At 37.8% G+C, this 20,404-nt stretch overlaps 1 protein-coding gene across 2 annotated transcripts in view; it reads left to right on the top strand.

Annotated features, from left to right (window-relative positions):
* The window catches only part of LOC105041027 (probable phosphoinositide phosphatase SAC9), a 37,567-nt gene that overhangs the window by 5,629 nt on the left and 11,534 nt on the right, over positions 1-20,404 (top strand). For both annotated transcript variants that reach the window (XM_010917817.4, XM_029263356.2), the window contains exons 5-9: positions 628-1,844; positions 5,142-5,249; positions 5,376-5,546; positions 16,740-16,982; positions 18,165-18,644. In XM_010917817.4, the coding sequence (XP_010916119.1) occupies positions 628-1,844; positions 5,142-5,249; positions 5,376-5,546; positions 16,740-16,982; positions 18,165-18,644 (2,219 nt within the window). The remainder of the gene's footprint in view (positions 1-627; positions 1,845-5,141; positions 5,250-5,375; positions 5,547-16,739; positions 16,983-18,164; positions 18,645-20,404) is intronic.

Genomic DNA, 20,404 nt, shown 5'->3' with positions numbered 1-20,404 from the left:
GGGAATAGATTATGTAATCTTCTTGTTGTGAGTTGGATTTCTATATCAAATCAAAAATAATAAATAGAACAAACTTAGTATCATAGGATGATGCCATACACACTTTGAAAATGACTTTGGTTATGTTATCCCAACAAAAAGCTACATATGAATACTTGTGATTATTTACAAGTATTGGTGCATTTTAATATAATTTATGTGCCTTTTTTAAGCTTTTAATTAGTTAAACTCCCTTTTAGCATGTGATGTGATTAGTTTATATCATAAGTCATTTTTAATAATCTCAGTTGTTTTTACCAAACAACTGCCCATTATCAATATTACAACTTTTGGCTTTTAAATCGACTTGTTGAAAGATGGCTATATGCTCTAACAATCAAGGCTAGTGTCCAAACAAACGAAAATGATTTTTATTCCTTGATGGGTTGATATCCCATTTACCAAAGTTGTAGTTGAATTACCTGCGTGTGCAAGGCATGCCATCTGGTTGTGAGGTACACTATTTCTTCTTTTTCTGTTGTCACATTTTGTTTTATTTATTGAAACCAATCTGCATGCTAATAATTTGTAGCAGTTAATCATATGTTAGAAGGCTTTCCTGATGGGTTCTTACGGTAAATACAACAGGTAATGAAGTGGAGTGTGAGCAGCTTGTGTGGAGGGCTGGACAGAACATCCCATTTAGCTCATACATCTGGCGACGGGGAACTATTCCAATCTGGTGGGGTGCAGAGTTAAAGTTAGCTGGGGAAGCTGAAATTTATGTTTCAGGTCAGGATCCTTACAAAGGGAGTTCCCGGTACTACGAGAGATTAAGTAGGAGATATGGTGCTCAAGGTTCTGAACTAACTGCAGTGGGGCAAAAGAAAACTCTGGTTCCTATTGTATGCATTAACTTACTTAGGTATGGGGAGGGAAAGCCTGAAACTATTTTGGTTGAACATTTTAAAGATTCACTAAAGTATATTAGATCAACTGGCCAGCTTCCTCATACTTGGATTCAGTTGATAAATTATGACTGGCATGCCTCTGTAAAATCAAAAGGTGAGCAACAGACAATTGAGGGGCTCTGGAAACATCTCGAGGAACACACAATGACCATTGGCTTTTGTGAAGGAAATTATTTTCCTTCTTGGCAGCAGCTCAAGGAATGCAAAGGATTGGTTGTCAGAAATGATGACTTTGAGGGTGGATTCTGCCTAACATCTCTCCAAAATGGGGTCATACGTTTCAATTGTGCAGATTCCTTGGATAGAACAAATGCTGCCAGCTTTTTTGGTGCTCTTCAAGTTTTTGTTGAACAATGTAGGCGGTTAGGCATCTCTCTTGATAGAGATGCAGTTTCTGGATTTCCTTCAATGAATAGATATGCAGATTTTGGTAATTATGGTGGAAGTACAGATACTTTGCCTCCAGGGTGGGAGGAACGGTTTGACTCCGTAACAGGAAAGCCTTATTACATTGATCATAACACACGGACAACCACCTGGGAGCCTCCACGGCAGGACAAACCCTGGAAGAGATTTGATATGTCATTTGACCAATTCAAGAGTTCAACAATGTTAATTCCAATAAATCAACTGGCTGATCTTTTCCTGCTAGCTGGTGACATCCATGCAACTCTCTATACTGGCTCAAAAGCCATGCATAGTCATATTCTCAATATATTTAGCGATGAGGGTGGAAAGTTTAGTAAGTTCTCAGCAGCACAGAATGTTAAGATCACTCTTCAGAGAAGATATCAAAATGTTATTGTGGACAGTTCCCGTCAAAAGCAGCTGGAAATGTTTCTTGGATTAAGGCTCTTCAAGCATCTTCCTTCCACCCCTATTCATCCTCTGAAAGTAGGTATAACTAAATTTGCTATAGTTTTTCAATTTTGCTTCATTCATCTGATATATTTGTTTTCAGATGCCCTTTTGTCTTATATACTAATTAAATGAATGTGTGATGTATAAGCCACTTGCTAAGGACACTGTTTCTAGCTTTTAAGTCACCATTGATGTCAACTTTAGACAAGCAAAAGAGCAAGAGGGCTTTGATTACTGGGTATATTATTACTAATGCTAATTACTATCACATTCATGTTAGAACTCAAATAACTAGCTGTTGCATAAAGAAATTAGTAGACTACGGAAAATATTTGTAAATAGTTGCATATAAGACCACCATTGAAACTCTCTTCTTCGGTTTGAGTATTTGTTGCTATTCTTAGCCCCTAAAATTAATAAATTCTAATGTATTTGTCATCTAGTGTTGCATGGACATGGATATGACCATCGTTCGTCGAACCATCCAGAATCGGACGGTTCAGGGCTTTTCGAGCTGTACCGAAGGCAAATTGGGATGGTTCGGATGGATAAATCGAAACACCCGATGAGGGAGAGAGAAAGAGAGGAAGGGAGAGAGAGAGAGAGAGGAGAGGGAAGGGAAAGATGGGACGGTGCCGTTGGAGGTCGGTAGTGGCTTGCTGAGGCTGTCGGAGGGCTGCGGAGGCCTCTGTGGCTTGGTATCGCCTGATAAAGCATTTAAATGAGAGAAAGAGAGAGAGAGAGAGGGAGAGTGATGGTACCGGAGGGATGTACAGTCGACGGAGAGGCCGTCGAAGGGCGTTGGACGGCCGCCATGGCTGCCGAATGCCATAATCGACGCCTGTGGTGTGCGGGTGTGAAACAGGGGCGTGCCCCTGTTTTACGGGGTTTTTTTGTTTTTTTTTTTGGAAAAATTGGGATTACATTGAAGCCAGCAATGGGTTTCCGGCTTCAACATAATCCCATTGTTTTTTTTAAACCTTTAATTGAAGCCGGCAAACTTGTTGCCAGCTTCAACGTAATCCTCCTTTTTAAAAAAAAATCCAATGAATTATGCCGTCTGGCGGCCAGCCGATGGCCCTTCGGCGGCCTCTATGGCGGCTTTTCTTCCCTCATCTTTTTTTCCTCCCCTCTCTCTGTATCTCTTTTTTTCTCTCTTTTCTTCCTCCCCCAGTTCCTTTCTTCTCCCCTGTGTCAATTCACACCATTCCGGTCCGATACGGACCTGTATCGGCTTGTACTACCATCTGGCCGGCACAGGTACTGGTTTTGATTTTGGCTTCCTTAGATATGACGATGAGATTTTGACGCATACTTAGTGTCTGACTTGCAAGACGGAAAAAAGAGATATGGGGATTTGTAGAATAAGTCACGGTTGTAACTAAATTATATATATTGATACCTTTATTATTGTTTGATTAAACATTAAAAATATATTTAAAAGATATTGGTTGTTTAGGTCTTTCAATATACATGTTTCTCATTCAAACTTTCATATTAACTTTTGGATAAAATGAAAAAAATATATTTCAAGTTATTTGAATACCAATATCCTTGCTGTCATACAAATATCAGAGTAGATATTACCTAGGCAGTTGTGTGACTGAACTAGAATGATGCTTTCTTTTGTAATGAAATGAGATGGGGCATTTTGATAATGTCCTCGAGTTACGACTACTTTGTTCTGTAAAGGTCTAGTTGGGTCTATGTTCATGCAACAAAAATTGAGTTTGCTGGATTTGAAAATTAGGTGGCCCTAGAATTGAGCGCTAGTAGCAAGAATTTTAAGTATTGATGCATATTGCGGCATAGTTATACCATATTGACTGGTAAAGTACTTGTAGCTTGCCCCTCCATATGGTACTGTATGCACATATGGTATGCGCCTTGTCATTGCGGTGCTGGCACTAATAGACGTGTTATATGCAGTATGCGATCATGCTGGTAGAACTATTATGCGTACAATTATTGGTACTTCAGCCCTATTTAGTTTGGATTTTTGCTTGCAACCAGTGCTTTCAGTCTAGGCTAGAGTTGCGTTGTTTTCCTGTGTTTGTCTAATTGTTTTGATGGCACCATGAAAGGCCCATTGCCCTTTGAAATTGATGTAAGCTTACCTTTAATTAGACAGTTACAAAGTTGCTAGGTATGGTACTGAGCTGACTCATAACATTTTGGTCTGCCTAGTTGATGCATAAGGAAAAAATTGCAGTGTTGTTAGATTTGATCAAACCAAGTTTTTGTAGTTAAAACAATTAACCTATATGTACTTATATTGTTGCCAGTGCTGATAGAACTAGCTAGCCTGAACCGCTTTGACTAAACTGCTCAATGTTATAGATTTTAGTCTTACACTTTTCAATTTCTAGTATTATATTATCAAAATATATTATGGTCTTGTTTTTGTGATTTGCTAACATAAAAATATTTTAGAAGGGACGGTTTTATTGATTGATATGGAAGTGGAACTTTTGATCTATAACTTGAGCCAACGATCAGAGGGTGAGGACTACAATAAAATATTTGGGGTGGGAATGGTCCTTTTTCCCCCTCCTCGGGACAAGGTTTATATTTGAGCGGGTTGGGGGTCCGGGTGGGTTGGCTGGCTTTCCTCCTTAGAACTTACCACTCATGTCCGTTATACATTACATATTCAAACTTAAAAGCTTTCTTTGTATCTTGTATACTCTTCCTATAAGCATATATGGGAACCCAAAAAGATCTAGTATCACTGATTTAAACTCGATCACTTTATGTAACACTTCTCAGTTTTAATTGCATCACAAGAATGCTGATTGGTTTGTGTTCTTAATCAATTTTCAGATCCAAACATTTATTGTTGCTCTGATGTAGAATAACATCACCATTTTTGAGAAGGTTATTAAACGAATATAGCGATTCATTAATGTCATTATATATTATACTATTATCCTCAATTAAAAGTTCTATATAATACTAATATACTCATTGTTGAACCACTAGTAATATTACATTGGAATTTGCATTGCTTGTCAAGCTAGAGTACATACTACATAGTTTAATATTGTATATGAGGTACATAGTTCAATATTGTGTATAAGATTTTATCTCTCTCTTCTTCCAAGTTCGAATATAAGGAGTCAGGCAATTCCTCTGCTAGCTTCTTGGAGTAACAATTAACTACAATATGCCTTATTCATCCACGAAATGATTGGAATATGCACACTGAAAATGAGGACTAGTTACTTGCATTTGCATCTCTTGTTTATTAGCATGTTATTGAGGCCTGGCCTTACTGGGATTCTGAAGTTATATGTCTAAATTTTAAATGTGCTTGGTGGTTGCATGCAGGTATTTTCACGACCTTCAGGGTGCTTCCTGAAACCAATTCCAAGTATGATCCCAATTGCTAATGGTGATTCAAGCCTTCTTAGTTTTAAGAAAAAGGAGCTAGTATGGGTACGATATTTGCACCTGTAACAATCTGGAACACTTCCTATTGCAGAAATGTTCTTTCTGTTGCTTTTTTAGGTGCAGTATTCACTTTTGTAGGATCTTACTTGAGGTGAAGAATTCTTTTCACAGGTGTGCCCACCAGCTGCAGATGTTGTTGAACTGTTTATTTATCTTCAAGAACCTTCCCATGTTTGTCAGCTTCTTCTGACAGTCTCACATGGTGAAGAAGATTCATCATACCCGGCAACCGTAGATGTTAGGACTGGATGCAGTTTAGATAGTCTCAAACTTGTTCTTGAGGTTTGATCTCTCTTCAACATGACTTTTCAACTCTCATGCTACAGGAGTATCAATAATACCTGCCATATATTTTCTCTAGGATATCCTTCATTCAAGACAGATCCGTTGAAAGGAACTTTAGTCAATTTATTTTGTTTTTTATTTCTTTATAATTTTGATTCCTATTATGTTGTTTTTAGAAAAAAAAATGTACCTGCTTCCTTGGTCTAGTACTACTATAGATTGAAGCATCCTAGAAACTTTGACATTGCGGAATTTAAAACTTAAAAATCTGCTTGCTTTATCACGTGGTCAACCTATGTTTGTGTCTTGGAGTTTGTATGAATTTACGAATCTGCTTGAGTTTGTAATATGATTTTATCGGTTATCTTCTGCGAACTTTACTCGACACATTTCTCGAAATCAGATAATTTACTGAAAACTGAGTAAAGATTGGAATGATATGGAAGATATATGAAAATAAACTGCCTATGGCAAACAAACGTCATCCCATTTAGTTATTTTGTCAAGGAATACATTCATTTGCCAGTGTGAGGTTTTCCATATATTGACATTTCTTATAGCTTTTTGGAGATCTCACCTTCTTTTTCGTGGCCTTTTCTCAAATCTGAGGTCTCCTTTCCCAGTGAAGCCTAGTCCTCATTCTACCCAACTAACTCATCTCCTATATTGATGTGGTTGCTTGGTTTCTTCTGATGTGCTCATTTCTTAACTTTCTGAGTATTCATGGGTGCATGACTTATGCAATGGCCTAGTTAATCAGAAGATCAAGTGAAAGATTGACACTTGCAAACACATTTTTGAAACTGAATACTATAATCTTGTAGTAAATTATTGACTAGTGAAGAGCAACATTGATGGGCCATGTACCTGACACTGAGGATGGCACAAACAATATTGTGTTGCTTGGTCTTGGTTAGATGCCAGAACTCCTTTCATGATGTTGCTTCCTTCTAACATTCATGATTGATGCCAACTGAGATATTGCCTACTTTAGTGGTTAGTATTTTAATTGATTTCATCAGGGGTGATGCATGAATCTTCTTTATCTCAGTTAGAGGGAGAGGGAGAATGAGTGGATATTGTGTATATGAAATCATATCAACATACTTATATCTTTCCCTTCTTGTATGATAACAGGCTTTCCATATCATCTAAACTAAGTTCAGATTTGAACAACTTTTGACTTACACTCTTCATTGCTAGGCAGGATTTTGAGATTTTCTCCAGTAGAAGGCTAGAATGGGTTTCATTTAAGATGTCAGTTGAATAAAGTGCATATGTTTCTTCTTTCATAATTGATTGATTCTATATGTACCTTCAGAAAGATTTTTTGGGCAATCCTATCTGCAAGACGTATGCCTTTCGAGTTTTTTTATATTGGTTCAGAGTTGCACCGTGTTCACTGCAATCATACCATGGCTGATGCTAGTTGAATTAGATTTTTTTTAAAATATATATATATATCTCTTTGTATTTACTTTGTGAGTCTGCTGGTATGAATCACCTCCATCTTTAGTGAAATAAGACATTAATAATGCAGAATTATCTTTACTGCATTCATCATTTCAATCATAAGTTCAGCCAAGATGTCATGTTAAAATTTTGGGTAACTTAGTCCCTGAACTAAATCAAGTTTTCCTAAGTGATCTCTAAACTACAAAAAGCTAAAGTTTAGTCTCTGAATTATTTGAACCAGTTTAATATTGCCCTCAAGTGTGATTCTGGAGGTTTTCTCACTAGAAGTCTGATGTGGCTCAATGGGCCCTGACGTAGCTTAAAATATTTTGAGCCACATCATCTTTTTCATCCCCAAATTTACCGATATGGCCAAAATTCCTAATCTCTCATCTCCCCAAATCTTCATCTTCTTCCTCGAATCTCTTATCTACCATCTCTCTTCTTCTCATCCCCAAAATCCCAAAGGAAAAAGGAGAGAAAGAAGGAAATCCCGTTCCTTCCATGGCTCTATTCTCCTCCCTCACAACCTTTTCTTTTTTATTTCTCACCACTCCATCTCATTGAACTCTTCCTACCACCTGTTTTCAAATCTCTCATCTCCCATCTCTCTTTTTCTCATCCCCAAAATCCAAATGGAAAAGAAGAAAGACAAATCTCCTTCCATCCATGGCCCCATCCTCCTTTTCTTGATTCTTCTCCTCCACTCATCTCCCATTGCCTGCCAACGGCTCTCACCGAGCCGACATTGGTTTTGTCTTCTCCTCCTCCCATTCCGAACCTCCTCTTCATGGCCCCATCCTCCTCAAAGAAGAGAAATCGGAAGATAATCAGAGAAGAAGAAAGAAAAATGGGATTGGAGAAAAAAATAATCATTGATTTTGCCACATCAATATTTTTTAAAATTTTAATGCCACAGAAGCGCCACATAAGCATCGGAGGTTGCCACATCGGACTTTCGATGAGAGAAAACCATCGGAATCGTATCTGAGGACAATATTAAACCGGTTCAGATGGTTCAGAGGTTAAACTTCAGTATTTTGTAGTTCAGGGATCATTTAGGAAAGTCCGATTTAGTTCACGAACCAGGCACATAATTTACCCTAAATCTTTTGAGATCAATTTTTAGATATTTGAGAAATCATCATATTTTTATAAAAAGGCTGTATTTTGTAACCTAGGTAGTAATTACAAGTTCTCAACCTATTTAACATGGGCAAAGCATGAGTAATTTAATTGGCATCCTTCTCTGGTGGTATTTTTCTTTTTTTTTTGGTCATTACGGATGAGACATCCTATTTGTATAAATTAGAACAAGCAAAATACCCCCATGGTGTGGGAGATAAATGTGAAAATAAGTACTAATGTATGAAATAAAAAAGTGAGTGTTTTATATTATTGATGTATAAGAAAAAATCTTGCTAAATTAAAGTAAATAGGAGTTTAAATAAAAGCGACAAAAATGCTACTCCATGCTTTCCCCAAGTAGATTAATTGTGAGGTCAGATTAGATTGGGTTATGTATTTTGTTGAGTTTAAAATTAATGTGATCAATCTTGAGGTTAAGTTAAATAATTATGGTATATTTGGTTGGTTTGAATTAAGATTTTAAATCCTGTAGGATGGTGTTTCGGTATCTCCATGGAACGGGATGTCCCGCTATCCCATTCTATCCCAATAATCATCTCGATTATGCATCCCAATTAGGGGTGGTAATTGGATCGGATCAGATATAAACGGGTTGGATCAGATACGGATCGAATCAGAAAAATTCAAATTTGAACCTAATCTGTTTATTAAACAGGTCAGGTTTTGAAATATGAACCTGTCTTGTTTAATAAATAGGTTATCCGACTCGATCCGTTTAATCCGTTTACTCGAGTCAATCGAGTCCACCTAGTTAAAAAAATAAAGATCAAAAAGGAATTTTCTTTTCTACTTTGGTGGTCCACATCATCGTGGAGCCTCTCTGGCAGCCTCGACCCCACTCACAAACAAGAGCGACGATGCAGGACTCTACTAGCAGGGATCCGCCACGGTTGGCGGCAAAGGTCCTCTTTGGGAGGTATGAGCTGATCTGCCTTTTGGGCTTTGGTTCCTCCGATCGTGTATACCTCGCTCATGACCTCCACTTTAGTCAAAGCGTGGCCCTCAAGGCCATTCCCAAGGGTTGCATTGCCAAGGGCGTTCTTGCCCACAATATCGTCCATGAGATCGCCATCATGCACCACCTCCACCATCCCCACGTCCTTCGCCTCTTCAAGGTCCTCGCCTCGTGCTTCAAGATCTACTTTGTCCTCAAGCTTGCCCACAGCGGTAAGCTCTGCGCGTGTGTTGCCCGCGGTCGCCTCGAGGACCTCTTCCATCGCTATTTTCGACAATTGATCTCGGCCATTAGATACTGCCACTCTCGCGCGTCTACCACCGGGACCTCAAGCCGAAGAACCTCCTCAACGATGCTGGTGACTTCAAAGGCTCCGATTTCGGCCTCTTTACATTTTCCGACCAGATCCGTGGCGATGGACTCCACACCCTTTGTGGGACTCTGACGTATGTCACATCGGACATGCTCGCCAAGAAGGGCTATGATGGCACTAGAGACTCAAAGACGGAAGAGGGGAGGGAGAGGGGGAGAGAGGGAGAGACGGAAGTGGGGAACGAGAGAGGGACGAAGTGGAGAACATGGAACCTCCCCCCCCCCCAAACAAAAAAAAGGGCTACGCGCTAGCATTTCAGTGGTCAGTGATACATGCATAACTTTAAATTTTAAACTTGTTCTATTTCGGGATGGGAGACTAGTTTAGATGGATTTTAAATGGATATCTAATAAAAATTTTGTTCCGACCCATTTAATAAATGGGTCAAACGGGTTAGAAAATAAAAATCCAAACCCAACCCAAATAATTAAATAGGTTAAACAGATTGATCCGTTTTACAATCCGAATCTGTTTAGATCAAATCCGAACCTATTTAAGATAGGTCGAATGCGGGTCCGGTTGGTGGGTTGGGTCATATCTTGCCAGTCCTAATTCTGATATATGTCCTCCATCTCTTTCCCTTTTTTTTTCTTTTTTTTTTCTTTCCTTCTTTTCTTTTTTTTTGTACCTTTATTTTTTTTTGCCATCCCTTCTTTTTTTTTTCCTTTTTTTCTTCTTCTTTCCTTTCACTTTTCTCCTTTTCATCTTCCTTTCTTTCCTCTTTCTTCTTTCTCTATATGGATGGGTTTCAGAGTCTCGACTTCATCCCGGTCTTGTTTTCTCAGAAGAACATGACAGGATGGTTGGGACGTCTCTTGTCCCACTGGGACGTAAAATCTTGGTTTGAACTAAATATGCTTACATGTGCAAAGATTTCTTTTTTGAAATTGGTTTAAATTTTGTTAATCAGATCAATTATCAGGTTAAGTTGGACTGGTATTGTATATTTTGTGGGTCAGGTTAGTTTTGGTTAGATCTAACCCAAACAACTTCAAGTCAATTCCCCAATGAAGAGAGGCTAGGTCTGAAATAAAAGGATGAACAAGTGTTCTCCTTTTTTATTTTGTTTATCATTAAATTTTTTATAGCTAGTATTAAGCAAAGGAATGGAGGAACCAGGTTCAACTTGAAGGAATTACAATTTTTTCTCCTGATTCTTTTTCCTTTCGCTTGAACTTTGGGATGGGGTATATCTTTCGTATCCATTTTTGATGGAATTGAATTTATGTTTTGTTACTTAAATTAATTGTTATATTAGGTTAGACTGAGATTTTATATTTTCTTGATTGGGTGCTTAGTCAGATCTAACCCAAACAACTTCAAGTCAATTCCTTATAAATGAGAGGCCAGGATAAGAGGACAAATAAACTTTCTCCTATTTTATTTTGTTTATCTTTTAATTTTTATGGATAATATTTAGCAAAGGAATGAGCAACTTACGATCGAGTTGTTGGAATGGCAATTTTCCTCCTAATTCCTTTGTCTTTTCCTTGTATTTTGGGATGGGTTGTTTCTCTCCTATCCATTTAATAGGTGTAAATAAAGGATATGCATGCTTGATAAGCTCCATTTTGCACTCCTCTCTCTCTCTTTGCCATCTTATCTTTCTGCATTCTTCTGTTGTTTCTTACTTTAACTCCCTTAATGATTCCTACTTTTCCAAGACCTAATCATTTCATTTCAGTATGATAAGTGCAAAAAGAGGTTCTGATCATTAAAGTGTGTCTTCCATCTGTGAAAAGTTAGTGCATGGTTATGCAAGATTAGTTTCATTGTCTCAACAAATAGGTGTGTGAATAGTTGCTAGGATAATATTTTGAGATGGATCACAAAAATATTTCACACGTGCTAATTACTTTTGGTAAATTAACAAGAACATACAGTCTCCAATCGTTAACTAGTATAAAGATGTTCATGTGGATAAAGTATCTTACATGTTCTTCACTTATATGTGATAATGTGAAAATAGATAAACAAAGGTCAGATTCCCAAATAACAAGATGTATGTGGAATAGAATGGAGACCCACTGAAGCTCCAAAATTGTATACCACAAAATTGCAATGATTGATACAGGGTTCACTCAATCTACTCGTTTGAAAAAAAAAAATAACATGATTCACTGATCTCCAAGATCCTCTTAATTCAATAGGATTATTAATCTATTACTAAATACCATTCATTTGTGATGCCCCTTTTTGAACACCTAACATGTAGCACCTTCTTATCAATGACCTCAAAACTTTATAGAAAAAACAATAGGAACTATTGAGTTGCAAATTTCTTGTTTGCCGTAAATTGGGACATGAAGTTTTTGAGCAATTCTTTTTGCTAGTTATCGAGGTTTCCTTGCTTTGTGATGTCTATTATATAGATTCAACTTGATTGTAGTATACTTGGCCATTTACATGGGAAATTGGTCCGTATTTCCATTCAACAATACGATAAAAGATCTAGAAGAATTACTAAAGACATGGTTCCCTATACCGACGCATATTGCCCAGTATCGAGCATACAATACTATATCTGTAAGGTACCAATACAATACCAAGTTTGATATGGCACAAGGGCCAAACCAATCTATATCGGTGTAACTGACCGGCTCTGCTTATTTCGTGTACAGACCATACTGCTCAGTTTTGGGTGAGATCGTGGTTGGGTGTGAAAAAAGTCTCCTAACCGTGTATGATATAGGAGTTATACCATACCATATTGGCCATACCATACTATACCGCTAAGTTATTTATAAGGTACTATTACAATGAACCATGACCCAAGATGCCAAAGAAGTGGCAAGTGTGTCGCATTATGGTGTGTGACCATGGTCATAAAGGGAAGTCATTGTGGAAAATGAAATTTGAAAAGGAAACCAACATCATCAACAAAATATATGCTAGATATTAAGGATGTAGTACAATATCAGATGTGATGCAGACGACATAGCTGGTGCAAACCATGATTTGAAGAAATGGATCCGAAAGGTCAAGAAATCGGATTGACTACACCTAATCCTATCAATTTTGACATTACTGCTGTGCTAGAACGGTTATAACTCTCTCGTTTGGTGTTAGAATTGTTTTTATGACCTCATTTTAGAAAGCTCTTTTCGTACTCTACAAGACTGGCTGCTTCTCTGCCACTTCGAATTTTGGAGCCTAATTCTATTGTTTGATAGATCAATGAGAGTCTAGAAGAATTTTAGTCGAATTGAAAATTTCAATCCTTATATTAAACTTTTTTTATTTTGTTTCAGTCTTTTTGCTATTAGGTTAGGACTTTTATTCTATAAATAAGGTCCCTTTGGCCATCGTTGTAATCAGAATATAGTTTATTTCATGATTATTGAATCGAACTTCAGAGAAGAGAGTTCTTCTTCTTTTATCGTTTTTCTTTGTTTCGTGCATCTTCTTTCTCTTTCCATCAAAACGTGGCTTAGGCTGTGCCAGTTGGTATCAAAGCCCTATCAATTTTGAGCGAATTCTTTTCTGTAGGCAAGATGGCGGGTGGTAGTTGCAAAAAGAACTAACCTGCAAATCAGATGGTGGTGGCCCATGATGAAATCATGCAGTGGGAATGGGATATGATGATTGAGTGCGAAGATTTGAAGAGACAGGTGACAGAACTGACTACGCATCTTACGCAGTTGGAAATTCGAAAGGCGAGATTTGAGGCTGATCCAGAACGTCGATCTGATGAAGAGGCCTTAGATTTTTTGAACCGCTTCCATAGGGGTATTTCTATCCACCGGCGTGAAGGTCGAAGTGATTCATTTGAGCATCTAATCCGCTGGTTTGATTCCATTAGAGTAGATTTATCTAAATATTCGGATAGTTTACAAACGGAGGTGTTCCTCGATTGGCTAGATCAGATCGAGTGCATCTTCAAGTATAAGAAGGTCCCAGATGATAAAAAGATGAAATTTGTCGTGCTAAAGTTGATGGATCGGACTTTTGCATGATGGCAACAGCTGAAGAACATCAGGGAGTGCCGAGGCAAGCCAAAGATCCAAGACTGAAAGAAGATGAAGAAGACGTTGAGGGAGAAATTTTTGCCCTTCAACTACATGCAGTCTCTGTATCAGCATTTGCAAAATCTTCAACAAGGGCCTAGATCTGTGGACGATTACACGTTCTATCAACAGGTCACCAGAAACCTGATGAAGAGCAAAGAGCAGATGGTTGCGAGGTATCTTGGTGGATTACGGTAGTAGATCTAAGATGCTTTGAGGCTTCACTTTCTGTAGACGATCAAGGAAGCATACCATCATACTGTAGTTGTTAAGGAGCAGCTGAGACGAAGGCTGGTGCACAGATTTGATCCTCTTCTGCAGAGCAACCAAGCGTTGGAGAATCAAAGGGACGTGTGGCGCAACACAACTTCTACCCCTCTTGTTCGTGGTGTTATTGATACGAGGTCCTCGAAGCCAATCTTAATGGGATCTTCGATGCTGCAGTGCTACAATTATGGCGAGATCGGGCATGTGCAAAGCGAGTGTAAGAAGCTGGCTAAATGGTCTAGAAAGCAGTTGCTGATCGAAGAAGAAGAACCATCTGATGAGGATCAAGAGCCTATCTATGATGGAGGCGAGGAGGAGGATGATTTTCTATTATTTGGGGATAGAAGAGAGGCATTAGTTGTTCGAAAGAGCTTGCTTACTCTCAAGAAGGAAGAAGAAGACTAGAGGCAGACCAACATCTTTCATACTTGCTGCACTATTAAAGAAAAGGTCTGCAAGATCATCGTCGATGGAGGTAGTTGCGAGAACATCATCTCTCAAGAGGTCATCTTTATGCTGAATCTGATCATCGAAAAACATCCTCAGCCATTCAAGCTATCATGATTTCGAAAAGGGCATGAGGTGGTTGTTAATAGTCGCTGTCTTGTCTCATTTTTAATTGGACAGAAATACTTCGACAAGATTTGGGTGACGTCGTTGCCATGGATGCTTGTCATGTGTTTTTAAGGAGGCCTTGGTAGGATGATCGCAGCGTCGCCTATGATGGTCGCCGGAATATCTACATGTTCTGGAACGACCGTCAGAAGATTACTCTGGTACCGATGAAGAAGGAAGATCTACCTACATCAAAGCCAGAGACCAGTATCAACCTTCTGATGAATTACTCTTGTAGGAAGCATTAGATTCTTCGAACTCGAGGATGAGTTCTTTTCAACCGAGGGAGTATGATGCAGACGTCATAGCTAGTGCAAACCGTGATTTGAAGAAACGGATCTGAAAGGTTAAGAAATCGGGTTGACTGCACCTAATCTTGTCGATTTTGATATTGCTGCATTAGAATGGCCATAACTCTCTTATCCGATGCCAGAATCACTATTATGACCTCATTTTGGAAAGCTCTTTTCGTGCTTTATGAGGTTGGCCGCTTCGCAGCCATTCTGAATTTCGAAGTCTAATTCTGTTGTTTGACAATTCAACGGGAGTCCAGAAGAATCCTAGTTGAATTGGGAGTTTCGATCCCTATGTTAATCTTTTTTCTATTTTATTTTAAAGTCTTTTTGCTATTAGATTAGGACTTTTACTCTATAAATAAGGCTTCTTTGGCCATCATTGTAATCAGAATATAGTTTATTTCGTGATTATTGAATCAAACTCTAGAGAAGAGAGTTTCTTCTTTCTTTGATGTTTTTTTTTATTTCGTGCGTTTTCTTTCCCTTTCCATCAAAACGTGGCTTAAGCTGCATCAAGATGTTTCATCAAATGTCACTATTTCAAGGATTATAACAAATTTTGAGCTTTGCTTATAAGCTGGCCCTAGTTAGTACACAACCATCCTTCATGGCGATGGCACTTTATGTTGCTTCTCAAGGGTTAGAACTCTAGGCTTATTTTTTTTTGCTCCGTCTATGACAGCAACAACTTCTCTTTCCATCACCCATCTCTGTTTGTATTAATTCTTTGGATAGGGTCATCCCGTGGGTCCAGTTGTTTTTGCTCCAGTGGGCTAGTGACTGGGCTCCAACAGACAACTAGGTGTGCCCTCTAGCTCCCTGTTAGTTTGCCGGGACATCAACCTCAAGGTAGCATCAGATCTCATGACTGGTGAGCGGCAAATTTCATCTCTCTTGTTCTTCTCTTTTTATACTGCACAATTAATGCAGCTGATGGTTCATCCATAAAGTGGATGCAGTTAAGATTGCTCCACTGTCGCTTCCTTCATCTTTGTGAATTCTCAAGCTCTCGGTGAGCTCACCATCTGTAAGTTAACCAGGTTATGAAACTGTTTATTGACTTATTTCCTACTCACTCTGTATCTTGGGACCTGCACATGAGAAAGAAGATGAAGGGCAATAGGCAGGAAAAGAGATGGTTTTATCATCATGTCATTTGACTGGTAGTTTTTTCCCCAGTGCTTTGCATGCATTGCAGGCTGAAGCATCTATGTGTGACCATATAGTTCCTGTGATTGTTTGTTGCAAGTTCTTTGCAAGGTTGTGAGTTTGGAAAGCATCATAGGGTAACATTTGCCCCAAAAGAGGAGTGTTACAGAGTGCTTCTCAGAAATTAGATCCGTCTAATGTGCTGGAACTGTTTCAATTCCCAAATCCACTCACTTTTTATTATTTTATTTGTGGATGATCATTCTGCATATGCATGGATATTTCAAATATAAGTTAGAATTATCTCAAATTTCTTCCGGACTTACATGGCTATCACTTATCCAAGTCTTTATTAAGTCTCGATCTTTTTGTGAATGCTATATTATTCGAGTAGGCATTTTATCCTTCATCATTGGAACTTGCAACTTGAAAGTTCCAATCCTCCTTCTATGTACTTGTTTTGTCATAACTCTTCCTCGTTACACCGGTGCTCCATATTCAGCTTAAACGGCAGTAGCAATTTCATATATGTGTAATAAAGAATTTTACTGATTGACCTCTAGCTAGTCACATAATCAAGTTAAGGTTAGTATATGTTTTTCTTTTTTTCTTCCAATGCGTAGTGATTGAACTTGGATCCAATATTATGCCATGCGATATTTTGTTGGCAACATATAGTGATTGAACCTGGATTCAATATTGTGCTACACAACAAGTATTACTATTTTTTATCACTAAGACATTTTATACGTGGTCGAGATTTTTTCCAAGCTCCAATTTGTTCTAGTATCTAGTGTCTTGCTCCTTTTTCATTGGATGTGAATTAGTGCTATGTTATCTATCATGAAAAGAGTGCCATAGAGCTGATGGCAATGAGTTTTCTATGTTACAGCCAACCTGAGCACATAACTCGTGTTGTTGTAGGGTGCATGTATACCACAGTGCTCAAATGGGACAAATCTTTCAATTCCCCTAACAGGAAGAATCGATCCAGAGGATTTGGCTGTCACCGGTAAAAGTGCTCACTTGCATGCTCAAGAAAGTTCCTATCGTCCTTTGCTGTATGACTTTGAGGAATTGGAGGGAGAATTGAACTTTCTCACTCGTGTTGTTGCACTTACTTTCTATCCTTCTGTTCCTGGAAGAATGCCTCTTACTCTTGGTGAGGTACGACGTTGATATTGAAACATGTAGCATCGGGTAGTTGCAGTCTGTGAGAACTAAATATTTATTAGTTCTTTAAATTTTTATCTTTGATTATATTGACCTTTATTGAAATGCTACATCATTCTGGATATTTCTCGTTATTATAGATGGTTAGTTGTTGGGTAATTTCAGTGGAATGAAATATAGAACGGTTTCTTTTTTTTTTTTAATTATTCTTAACCTTCACTTTATTGAAGGATTAAATTAGTAACTATAATTGGTGACATAATATGATGCCATATGACGGTGAACTTATTAGTTTTGTTTTCATTCAACTTTTAGCTAATTTTGGTAAATGTTTTGTTGGCCATCTCTTTTATTATAAAATTTTAAGAATGTAGAACTACCTTTTACTGGAAACTGTCATTTGTTGTGTTCTCACTAATGAATACTTGCTGTACCTTTATAGTTTGAGCGGGCAACCTTAGTTGTTGATAATACTAACTTTTAACTTCTGGATTTTGTTTCTTAATGTCCATTGACACTATTAACATTGTTTGTTCTCCACATATTGTTCACATAAATTGTTTTATCTGCAAAACTTGAGTTTCAAGATGTGGTTTGATATTCTTTTTCTCGGTTCTTTCAAAGTCTAGACAAAACTTGGACTGCTGCTCTCTGATTTGCAGGAACTTGAAATATGTAACTGAAAATGTAGGTCACTTGCTTGATAGATAACTTTCTTGGTTTCATGGCAACACCTTCTCTTGCCCAAAGTTGCCTTGGCAGATCCTGGCACCAAATCAGAGGGTTGACAGTATGTTGATAGTCACAAAATGTTTTTAATGTTTGATGGATCAAACCTTGATCTAAGCCACCCATATAGATGAGACAATGCTTCTTAGTTAAGGTACTGCTCTGTTTTTCCTTTCCACTACTTTGTTCTCCTGCGCAAATGATCATTGCTTCTAAAAATGCTTTCCTGCTAAGAAGATTAGTTGATGTCATTAGGAACATAATATAAGTAGAGTCCGATTTGTTTGCTTTCATTTTTTTTTTTTAATTTATAGTCTATTTTCTCAGATTAATCATTGGCATGATGATGGAATTCATTATATGTTTTCTTAATCATTTTATTTTGTACATGGCTTTCTGGTCAGTTGGTTTACTTCAAGTAAATGTCTAAGCATGAGTCTTTTACAGATTGAAGTACTTGGTGTTTCTCTTCCTTGGATAAATATATTTACTAATAAAGGATTTGGTGCTAAATTCATTGAGTTTCTCCAAGAAAGACATAGGCGGAGTAACACTTCTCAACATGGTTTAGATGCAAATGATTCCATAAATCCTTTTCTATGTGACCCATGTGCCAATTATAATCAGAATGCATCTTCAATCAATGGAGGCGGTCATCCGCTTGCTAAACCAAATGCTATCAACTGTGTCATGGACCTTCTTACTGGTGATCTTGCATCTACATCTCAATCAGAGGTTTCAAATGTACCAGAAAATACTGGGTTGAGTGATGGGGGCCTTATGGATTTCTTTGACAGTTCTGGTGATGATAACTTTTCTCCAGCTGCTTCTGATGTGCATGCTCAGTCAGAAAATAAAAGTGTTAGAGAGTACAGCGGCACTCAACAATACATAAATTTTTACAAAACTCTCTGTGGATCTAATAAGGTATGGTTACTTTGACAGCTTTTCCTATCTTATGTGACCATTATCCTTGCATTTCCTGTATATTCCCAGATTTAATGCCATTACCTATTTTTCCATTCTGAGTATATATTATATGTCATGTTTTTGTTTAAGTGGCTTGTCTTCATTCATTTAGTTTGTCCGTTCTACTTCCTTCATTTATCTACTTTAAACCTTGAATCATTCTTTTAGTTCTCGGTATCTAGCTCAGCTGATCCATCATGTACTTGCACATTAGAAATTTTGAACTATATACTTCTATGGTAATGTTTAGCAGTGATTGTGTTTCTTGACCCAGCCTAAATAGACTTGAACTGGTTCAACACGGCCCACTTTCTCCAAACTAACATAATTGCACCTTGACCTGATGCGGCCTATTTGGACCTGACCCAACCTGAGCATATTGGACTCAATTGTGGCCAATCTAACTCAGCTCAGCCTTGACTTGTCAAGAGCCACCTGATGGGACGTTCGAACTTTGAAATGAACTCCAAATGCTCTATAACTGTAGTTTATTTCCAATGACTTGGGTTAAAAGAAGCTCTATATAGAATCTGCAGTTCACTGAACTCTGCAGTTCATCAAACTCAACTTATGGTGCTTCCTAGACTTGCATCAAAAAGGAGCATGGTCCAAATGTTGTATGTATAGTCTTAAAAAGCTTAGGAGTAGCACAAGGAAGAGATAAAAATCTTGCTTCTGCTCTTGGATCCATAATAACATTATATATTGAATATTTCAAAAATTCTTGACTTGTTTGTCATCTGCAAGTCAAGCTAATTATTCTGCGGTTAGTTCACTGCATCATTAGTGGTTGACAAATAATTTGAAGTATTGAACTATTCAGGATCTATTGGGATGTGTATTCATGGAGTATACACATAAAACGATCCAAAGTTGCTTGGAGGCTTTTGGTGCTGGGGATGCATTGAGATTTTGTTGGGGGGGGGGGTGTGGTGTTGGGCTGGAGGGTGTGAGGTGGTTGTGGTGGAATAGCTGAAGGTTTTCAGGACTTGGGGAAACTGGAAACAAATTGTACAAGTTTGTGGACCACATGCTCGATTACCCCATAAGGAAAGTATAATCTCCCAAGATCTTGAAAAAATGTGAATTTCATATTCCTTTGTTTTCTGTTTGAAAAGCTTGATTTTTTTTTTTTAAAAGAAATATTAGAAGCCAAAAGGCCTTGAAATCTCTTAGTAATTCAGCAATAAAGTCATAGGGTTTTGACATATTGGTCCTATCTCAGCCCAATCCCAGCATAGCCCTCTTTTTACAAAATTATATTTACGGCCTACTTATTTATAAAAGAGACAAAGTAGTCCTTGTTATCTAGTTAGTAATGAATTTTGATGATTCTTTATATTTAAATGGTAATTATGATGTTGATCTATTCTATTATTTTAACATGGAGTAAGGTTTGCTGTAGTAGTCAATACCATATCATATCGGATGTACCATATTGGTATCAAACCGCTATGCAGTTTTGTGTCATGTCGACACTTGGTACACTTCGTCATCTCATACCATACCATGTACCAACATTATACTAGAATGGTACTGGTACGGGGTCCGGTACCAAGATGATGAACCTTGACATGGAGAGTGGAGATGTGAATCATTGGAGTTTGTATTTGTATAACATAAAAAAAGTTACATTATATTATTAAACATAAAGATATTAAGGGAGTTAAGCTTTAATTGAGCAACGAGGACTATGCTTTCCCATTTATAATAAACTG

This window comes from Elaeis guineensis, chromosome 3 (assembly GCF_000442705.2).
Source record: "Elaeis guineensis isolate ETL-2024a chromosome 3, EG11, whole genome shotgun sequence".
In the NCBI taxonomy this organism is placed as follows: domain Eukaryota; kingdom Viridiplantae; phylum Streptophyta; class Magnoliopsida; order Arecales; family Arecaceae; genus Elaeis; species Elaeis guineensis.
This window is presented reverse-complemented; position numbering and strand designations above follow the sequence as displayed.